The following is a 10,137-nucleotide window of genomic DNA, read 5'->3' as shown; positions in this document are numbered from 1 at the left end:
AGGTCCTTTCCAACCCAAACCATTTTGTGATCTATGATTCTATGAATTTCCAGTACCTGGTTGATTATCAAAATTAGTCTGTCTTAATTACACTAACCCAATGACATATGTAGTGTTGGGGGTCTTTTGTGATGGGTTTTCTTTAATTAATAAATATGCACCTTACAAATATGTGTGTATACCTATGCATATATATATAACTATACGTGTATATATATATACGTAGAAGAATATATATTAAAAAAAGGTGAGTTATTTGTACACCTGTCAAAGAATTATGGAGAAAAAGAGGATAAAGAAATCAGTTGAGAGTTTATTTCCATATGAGCAAAAACCACAAGATTTTGGATCCCTTCCCCGTCCCTTCAATGTCAGGATTTGCCTATACCATATATAGAGAGCATTAGCCTAGAAGAGAACTTGTAGCAAATGCATTTGGAAAGATCCTCTGGGTAAAGTTTGCCCATCCTGTCACTAGGAAACACAATCTCTTAGTTAAGTTTTGGCTCGTGAGTAATATTACAGAAAGGAAAAATCCCCACAATTTATTGTCGTTAATTAATTTCTCTGAACTATAAAAATAATTGAAAGAAATAATATGCACAAGAAATCTTTTCTCCACACTGTGTTTGTAAATTAATTCTAATCAGATCTACTAAGCATTACAAACATTCTTATTGTTTTAACAGTGCTCAAAGAATAATATTTAATCTTTAATAATTTCTCCTGGCTTGTGTTTGGCATGGAATTTTGTTTTCATTTTACAATTTCCCTGTTTCCTTTATTTCCACTAGGAGAGAGAAACAGAAGAAGAAGATGTCAGGTGGCTTTCAGTTACATGCCTCAAAATGAAGATGAACTGGAATTAAAAGTTGGTGATATCATTGAAGTTGTGGGAGAGGTGAGCAGATCTTTAATGGAACATGTACACGTGCAGTTCTAACATATCTTATGCGTGTTAAGCTAGTAGATAAAGTGTGTTTTAAGACATAATTTAAACCAGACATTTTTCTTCTCTGCTATACTGATGTGTCTGGTTTGGGTTATTGCTGGGGTTGAGGGGACATGGTTGGTTGCTTATGGATTTCATGAGGGTTTTTTTCGCTGTAGCACTTCTGCTGGTTTTACTTGATCAGTTGATGCTTCTGAGCTCTGTTCAGGGAAAAGCTTAAAGTTTTTGCTAAAGGGCTATTGAGGTTGTATCTCCAAAGAACCAAGATTATAGCAGAAAAAGCTTTTCCAAATTTTAGTAAGCCAGCCACAGGGAAGAATTATCCTTATGGAGTTAAAGACATTTAAGAAATTTACTTAAAGGCCTCTGAAGTTCAGCCATGAATTTCATGTTCAGCACTTTTGTCATCTATGCCTGCAAATTTAAACTATTTCATTTTAGTCTAATCTGTAAAAAAACCAAACCATAAAACAAACAAAAAAACAAACTAACCAACAAACAAACCAGTAAAAAACCCCAAACAAACAAATAAAATCACCCTCCCCATCCTGGTTGCAGGATCAGGGAATGCTGTTCATTCCCAATACCTCAGTTTTGTTCCATTAGAGATTTTAGAAATATCTTCTTTAGCTAATAGCATAAGGACCGAAAGTCAAAATGCTAACATGAATCCTTTAAGTAGAGTGCATTCAAACTCGTTTAGTCTTTATGTATGTAGATTTAAAAAGATCTAAGCCTTTAGTCTGTGCAAGCAGCCAATAAAAGGTGTGTTTCAGCGTGTATCATTTATTTGTAGGATTTTTTTTCTCTGTGACTCAGCAGCTTAATAAGTCAACATTTATTTTCTCGTCAAGGGTATACGATTAGTTTTCTTTTTCCTGTATCTCTCACTTAAGAAATCAGTTCGAAAAGAATATAAATTCTACTGCAATCTACATGACATCCAGCGTTTTCTTATGAGAGATTTAATACTCAGATCTGAACATAAGAAGCTTAGTAATCACTGGTTTTTCTTTAACCTAGCTGCACATACCAGCTTTGCACATCATTCTTCTTGGAATCAGACATGATATGTCACTTAACTAACCTTATTCTGTTTGTGAGCAGAATTGTAACAGGGTATGTCAAGGTTGTAAGATATTTAAGAGCATATTTCAAAGACAATGTAAACCCAATATTATAACAAGTTTCATGGCAGCACATGAGCTGTTTTCATTGCACAATTTGAAGTATATTTGACCTCATATGGCCACATAAATATGTTCCCTCAGCTGCCCTACTTAAAACTTTTAAGTCTGTGTCTTTCAAGAGTGAAGTGATGGAATAAAACCTCTTCCTAGTAGCCAGCCAACAAATTAACTCTACTGAGTGAATTGTATGATTAAATAATTTAGATGGAACACTAGACTTCTCTTATGAAATGCCATCTCTTGTCATCTTATGAATTTAAACAACTTAATTATAAATAACAGATTTGCATTAAAATTGAAAGATGTAGAACTATGAAACATTCCTGTACTTGCCTGTGTGTACTTATAGTTAAGGGCATGTCTTTTTGAAACCTACTTGGATTGCCAATTGCAGACTTCATAGTCTTAAACTCATAATTGTACCTTGAATTACTACTGTTGAAGAAAGCACTGACAACTTGCTGATTCTAAGGTTTAAGAAAATATATTGTCTAGGGCTGCTTTTTTTCATTGGCAGTCCTAAAGAATATCACACTGGAATTAGTTTTACTGTACTGTTGAAGAGGATTGCTCATAGCTAGCTTGAGCTGCTGGCCATAACTAAATGCCGAAGAAGAGTAGCTGGCACAGATGAGGCTATGTCCACTTTGACCTTATGAAATACCCTGTTCTGTCACCTTCTGAAATTTAAGCTCTGCCTCAGGCACCATCTGGTACCTTCGCGCGGTTCAGGACATTGTCTGACTCTTCTGGGTGGAACTAGATCAGCTGGTGAAAGAAGATAAAATAAAGGACTGTAGAGGTGTAGTAGCCCCATGTCCTTCTTCCTGTTGCCAACAGGTTGGATAAGATAGATACTTTCGAAAGGATTTATATGTCTGTGGTAGTGGTAGATACTATTGGGAATTCCTGTTGTGGCAGAAGTGGTGTGGGGCTGTACAGTGAGTGGACTGAAACACCAGCTGCAGCAAGTGTGAGTTCTGAGATGCTAGGCTTGTCATCAGATAGATGTCCTTGGAGACTGTATGTTCAGAATTCACAGTTCCTTCCTATTTGTTCTAAATAGTTAGAAATTAATTATAATAAGATCAAACATCACAATAGATAAAATGCTTGTTGTTAAACTACAGGTTTCCATAACTACACAGACACTGATACCCCTGAGACATTAATTAGCATACTTAAATTAAAAGTACATTTGAAACTAACAAGAGAAGCATTTTCATCATTGTTTACACTCATGTTTAATGTGTGATTGATAAGATTTTTGCTTGTCATTTTCTGAGCTCATTAGCTGTAACTCTAATTACAGTTGTCCCAAAATACAACTGTAACTAATTGTCTTATTAAATGCAGACGTCTGAATTCCAATTATGTTTCATCCTTAGACTTTCATGGGATGCAGATAATTAACCTATAGCATCAGAGTAACGACATTTGGCATGTCATTCAACAGTTCTAAGCCTCATTTCATCTGAGGTTACTCTGTTGTCATGCTGCTACCTAGCTTTTTGCATCCTCCTGCTGAGAAGTAAGCTTTTTGGCAATGTGAGGTGCACGGATTTAAGCTCACAACTAAGTCTGAGACATGCTATAGTACTGCTGAGCTTATTCTTTGACTTTTACTTAATAGCCCACATATTACGTGATCAAATACTATAGGTAACTCATTTGAAAGTACAAAAATTCAATCTGCACTTTTACAAATCTGTTGCTCTTTTTGGGCAAGGTTGGTGGGGTGATGTTGTTGTTATGAGATAAAGTGGTTCAACCCATTTCCAAGAACAGGATAAACACTGGGAGTTGAGCTGGACTTGCCTTACAGTAACTTATATTGACAGCTGTAGAGTTGAAAGGGGAATATTTGATGGTGGAAAGGGGATGATTGTGCCACAAGTACAGAACCATACAATGCTCAAGAAAACAGCTGTGAATGTATCCTGGGGTTCCCCATCTCTCAGTTACTTTTCTGTGAAAAGCAGTGGTAAGGTATTTTTCCTGCTGCTCTTCGAACAGATGGTTCACAAGGACTTCTATGGCTACTGCTTGGTTAGTTCATGTGGTACGAGGCTTTTTTTGTGGAAATAAGGGTACAAATACCTCTGAACTCTTTATAGGGTCATTTCAGTTCTTTGTGATTTCTTTCTCTGTTCCTCAGTTTCTTACATAGAAGATTATGTTTAAAAAACCCAACAAAACCCCAAACCACAAAAAAACCCAAAAAACCAAAACAAACCCAAATGAAAAAAACCCAAAGCACATTTTGACATTGTAAAATAAAGACCTCTGAAGCTGAAAAGATCCCCTAATACAAGGTGCTTGTGCAGTTTTTCTTTCTTCCCTTCTGCACCAGAGTTACCAAACAGCTAGCACAGAAGCCCAAGGACTGGCTGACATCTCATGGGTATGGCTCTCTCAGAATGCACTCCCAGAATAAGCCATCAAGTGGCACTGTAGGCACCATTTTCTGTGGAGGTCTTGCTTCCGAAAGTTCTTTTCCCATTGGCAGTAAATGTAATGTGTTTATTTTACCTCTTGGGAATCTATGTTTTTAATTTCCTTTCAACATATGATTGCTTTTATACTTCAGGCTCAAGATCTTCCATTAGAATTTATAAAATATCTTTTTCCTTTGCTTTCCTTTGCTCAAGTTCTCTCTAAGCTTGACCTTGGTCTTCTCTCCTTCCTGTTGCCTGCCTCTGGCATTTCTTTTATTCCTGGGACTGTGTTTTAGTTTTAACAGCCCAGAAAGACTGTGTTGTGATCCAGGGAGACTTTATTCCACCTGAAACCTTTCCTGACTCAAAGCTTCCCTTTGTGGGCTGTGTGTAGTTTACCAGCCTAATAGGCAAAGCTACAGGTTGTAAAAGAGGTTGTGAAACAGGCACATACAGGAGTTTACTGGAAACTAAAGGCCAGTTTAATTAAGGCCAGTGATTCCAAATAGCTGGAAATTTTAATCATTTAACAACTTTGGCCTATTAATTATATACCAAGGTGTAAGCAAGCAGCTGTAGCAGTCCTAAATATTCTGGCAAGCAACTGCTGGTAGTTGGCCTCGGCACTTTCTGCTCTTTTTGGGTATTCCATCCTGAAGATACAGGGATGGCCACTCAGTTCTGTCGAGGGAAGGGGTTGTCTAGGCTTGTAGCAGCATTTGTTGCACTGCAGGTCAGCTGATGCTCCACCTGGCACTTCCTTATTTAAAGGGAGATGTTGCAGATTGTATTGGCCATGAAGAGGAAACCTAAATAACGTAAAAAGTAACATTTCCTCACTGTTGGAATATTTTAATCTTGTGTTCCTAGTGGCCTACTAAAGTGATTATGTTTTCTTTGGTTGTTTTACTGTTACAGAATAAAACTGCATTCCTGGTCTAAAGTAGAACTACAGTGTTTCCCTGAATGCTTGAACTACTGTCATATTATTTTCCTTTTTCCTTTTTTTTTGTTTTTTTTTTTTTTTTGTTTAGCTATTCTTTAAACATGAAAATAGGCTGAATTCAGTATTTTTTTTTATTTATAAGCAGCTCAATGTCATAGCATCTCTATACCCTCTTGAGAACTTCTTTGCGTGTCTGAATGTCTCACACATATAATTCCCTGTGTTATTTTCCTGCCTGTCCACTTCTACTGTATCTATTTTGAGCACTTCATTATAATTTCTTGTTTATATCATTATTTGTAAGTGAAATTAACTATTACAACCTCTTGATGGCTTTCTAGTCTGGGTTGTCATTGTGTGCAGGGATGTACCAATTTCATTAAGTAATCTCTAACAAATTATATGAATATATTTTGCATTATTTTAATCTGTATTTGGTTTATAGTTTCCAAACCTCTCATTTACATAAAAAGCTCTATTGATTAATTCAATTAAAACCAAAATATAAGTATTTTTTCCTCATTGAAGATGTAAAAATACCCAAAGCCCAATGATATTGGAAGAATACTTGAATGTTACATAATTATTATATAGATTAAATTTCCCTTTAAATCCAAAGGCAAGGCTTCTTAATGGGAAGCATTTCTCTTGAGATGATGCACCATTCTCTGGTGACACTGTCATTTCTTTCTTGTCAGTCAAATCCAGGCATTGGACCACGTATAGCTGCCTTTTATTGCATCTGTCCCTGCCCCATGCATGACATTGACTAAGTTGCAGTTGGGTGCATGTGTTGTCACCTCCCTAAATACATGAAATGGAGCAATGAATTGTCTTCAGTCACTTTCCTCTATGTTGTTGCCCTTCAAATGTGGTGTGACAGTAGTATTGGCAGCCTAGGGGCCTGGCAAGATAAGAATGTGCCATGCCTCTCTGAAAGGCAGTGAACTAATATAACAGACTGAAAATATGTCTTGAAAATGCCTCTAGCTGTGGCCACTTACATTTGGCAGAATTACAGAATGGTTTGGGTTGGAAGGGACCTTTAAAGATCATCTAGTCCAACCCCGCTGCAATAAGCAGGGACTTCTTCAGCTAGACCAGGTTGTTCAGAACCCTGTTCAGCCTGACCTTGAGTATCTTGAAGAGTGGGGCATCTACCACCTCTCTGGGCAACCTCTTCCAGATTCAAACAATTCTTTTCCTAACTTTTCAGGCTGAACTTTACAGTTTATATGTAGGGTACTATGAATAGTAGAACTTCTTTTCTGGCATTGGGACATGGACTACTGAATGAAATCCTCTTTTTAGATTGTTTGGCCTGGCATATAAATGTTGGGCATGAATCAGGACCTAGATATATAAATCCTGAAAGCACTTTGTTATAATAGTATAGTAACAAATTTTATTGAGTGCTTGTATCTCCAGATGGATTACCTCCATGAACTTTGTAAGGTTTTATTGGCTGGGAATTATTGCAGCATTTCAAATCATATGGTGATGGATTGTCCCAGTTTGGGATAACTAAACCCCAGAGGTATTTTAATGTCTTCTTTAGTGTATGGATTAATCTCTAGCTGGTGTTTTGAGGCTTAAAGGTATGTAGCATGTAGCTGTAGTGTTTAAAAATACTTAAAGCTTTTGATGAAAATTTCCTAATAAATCTTTGGGAGGCCTAGTTTGACCTCAGCCTCTAATGTCTTGCTAACATTCCACATTTTCTCATGGAAAAAGCTGGGTTTTCCTTTAGATTTTTCTGAATTTGTAAAATTACTGATGTGACATTGTGTTTTCAGAGAATTCATTCTTGTATCAGCTGGAAAATTTATAATAAGCTAATGAATGCTGTAAGTATATTCACATCCAGTTTAGATTTACCTGTCTAAAGATCTTTGTCTATGTGTTTTTCTATCCACATACATAAAGACCCAGACATAAACATGTCGCACAAAGGACGCTAATGTTAACTTGTAAGAAAACTGTAAAATGTTACCATGGAAGAAGTAAGCAGAAGAAAACTACCTGAGGGAAAGATGGAACCGAGTTAGTTGGTCACCTTCTTTCTGTCAAGTAATCTCAGCATCTTGCAAAAACCAGGGATCTTGGGAACTGTGTAAATCCCCTGTGATTAATCTTCTGGTCAATCAGCTAATGCAGTTATGGTTTAATGTTTAGTTCAAATCAATAGAGCCATCTGGGAATACTGCATTAGAAAAATTGAAACGTGTTATAGCTTAGAGAGTCTTGGTTACATCGTATATTTTCTATATAACAATATAGCATGTATAGGTATTTAGAGATGTAATTAATAGAGTCTACTAAGTGTTGTGTGTCATTCAGTTTCAGTTTTCCAAATGTTTTTTAATTTGTCTGGAGAGAAGAAAAGCAAATATTGCCTTTTAGAGACTTTAATATTATAATGTGGGAAACCTGCAGCCTATTGAAGTGATTGAGTGATTTGTATATATTCTATCCTCTGAAGTAGATGGAAGAAAATAGCCATTATTCCCAGAGTTGTTCTTGAGTTCACTAATATTGCTGATGCATTTGGCAGCAGGGAAGAAGGGGAAAATTTGTTATGGGCAGGTACTGAGATTAAATGAAGGTAGCTGTGCTGGTCTGAACTGCTTTCAAATCAAAACAAATAGATCAAACCAGGAAGACAAGAAATGTGCTAAAATGGTTGAAGATGAAAGAGAAAGCACAGGAAACGCTCCTGAATTAACAACAGTTTTCTTTGTAGTAAAATAGTACATGTAGCTAAGTTGGAAAAAACCCAGCCATTCCTCTATAGTCTGAGGAAATATTTGCTTGTATTAAGAAATCTGTTTTCTAAGGACTTGAGATGTTCACAGAGAAGCAATACAAAACAGGTTGGATTTTATTTTATTTTTATCTTTAAGTTAAGGTGTGGGGTTCTTTTTTGGACATTAAATGTGAGCACCCTCAATTTGTAAAGTCAAATTTCTATTTTCATCATTTTGGGGGGGGGGCAGAAAGAGGAGGGTCAAACATTATTGGAAACTGATTGATGTGTCACACTCTGATACTGTCCTTCCCTGTCATTTTTTTGGTGAATTGACAGTGACTGACAGATGAAAATTATTTATCTGTCAAGGGTGTGTTTGGCTGATGCATACAAGTAACTTCTTGCTGTCCCATTTTAACCTAAAGGCATCTGGTTTCTGAGGGCTGTCATTTCACTGCCTGACACTGCCATTCAACCCTGAATGGATTATACAGGAGGGAGTTTGTAATTTTTAAGTGGTATTTTCTCTTGGGATTGGCCTAAGAAGTGTCTCTCCTCCTTCTGACGGTATCATTACTGTGTATTTCAGTAGCATTTTTTTAAAGCTAGAGTCAGATATGCATTAGCACTGTTCTTTGTTCTCCATAGATTTCTTACATTAACACATTAATGATATAGCAACTTTCTTAATTTTCAAGAGAATTTCTGATTTTGATGAGGAAGGCAAGAATATTCACATGATTTATATTAAGATACCTAGTTTAGATTTTCTGAATAGCCATTTGCAGGCATTTCTCTTTTGCCATTGATGCTTAGGGAATTTAAACTCTTATAATCTGCTAATCACATGCATCAAGAAGATGAGTAAGAGTACAGTGTGCAGTGCAAATTTAGTGATTGAACTGATATCTGTAAAAAATTCGATGTAGAGACACCGTGTGCTCTCTAGTTGTTTTTTTTTAATCCTTTTGTTTAATGTTCGTCCATGCTTCTTACTGCTGTCAGCACTGCTGACATTTACAGGTGGGTGCATGCATCTTTCTTGATTTTACTTAAAAAAAGAAGAAGAAAAAAAGAGGTATTTTCTGGCTTGGAGCCTGTGTCATGTGTTCCTTATACCTGAAATAAATACAAATGACTCAAAATCATTACTGTCATTGTTATTGAAAATCATGTACATAATCTAACTCTGTGAAGTGTTCATTATATTGACCTCCCGGCTTTTTGTTTTTGTCTTGGTGCAGGTAGAAGAGGGCTGGTGGGAAGGTATACTCAATGGAAAGACTGGAATGTTTCCTTCCAACTTCATAAAAGAACTGTCTGATTCTGATGATGCTGGAATAGAAGAGCAAGTAAAGCCAAGTAAGCTAAAAATATTGATGTTCTGTATGTATGGCTGTGTCTTTACTCCCTAATGCGTTGATAGGGTAGCACATTTTATCTCTTGCTTGAAAGTGTTTTTGAATGACATGTTCTTAATTTCTGCTGTGAAAGGTTCAGATGATGATAAGTGGGTACTTGCAATGGTACCTGAGTTGTAATTAGCAATTAGCTCTGTGAGCTGTGTTAAGACTTACCAAGCTGCACCAGACCAGGAATAGAGAAGGCAATGATGATTTGTATTTCAAAATGAATTAAAAAATGTTTTTTTTCCTTTAGATGTGGAAACTGAGCAAAGTAACCAAACATCTACATAGTGGCTGTGCTTATTTAAATGAGGGATTAAAGTGCCATGCCTTCTATAATGACTCCAGTAGATTTAAGGATTCATAATTATTGGTGTGGGACATGCGGCACTTTTTCCCTCCAGGTGCTGAGCATGTTACTATCACCTCCGTCACCCACTGCCCCAGCAGCCAAAG

At 36.5% G+C, this 10,137-nt stretch overlaps 1 protein-coding gene across 1 annotated transcript in view; it reads left to right on the top strand.

Moving 5' to 3' along the window:
* Positions 1–794: 794 nt before the first annotated feature.
* The window catches only part of SH3KBP1 (SH3-domain kinase binding protein 1), a gene marked incomplete at its 5' end in the record, with an annotated part of 100,329 nt that continues 90,986 nt past the window's right edge, over positions 795–10,137 (top strand). Inside the window, 2 exons of the mRNA XM_010015153.1 lie at positions 795–901; positions 9,520–9,637. Of these exons, the coding sequence (XP_010013455.1) occupies positions 795–901; positions 9,520–9,637 (225 nt within the window). The remainder of the gene's footprint in view (positions 902–9,519; positions 9,638–10,137) is intronic.

This window comes from Nestor notabilis, unplaced genomic scaffold (assembly GCF_000696875.1).
Source record: "Nestor notabilis isolate BGI_N333 unplaced genomic scaffold, ASM69687v1 scaffold10935, whole genome shotgun sequence".
Classification (NCBI taxonomy): Eukaryota; Metazoa; Chordata; class Aves; order Psittaciformes; family Psittacidae; genus Nestor; species Nestor notabilis.
The sequence above is the reverse complement of the archived record's forward strand: the minus strand, read 5'-3'. Positions and strand labels throughout refer to the sequence as shown.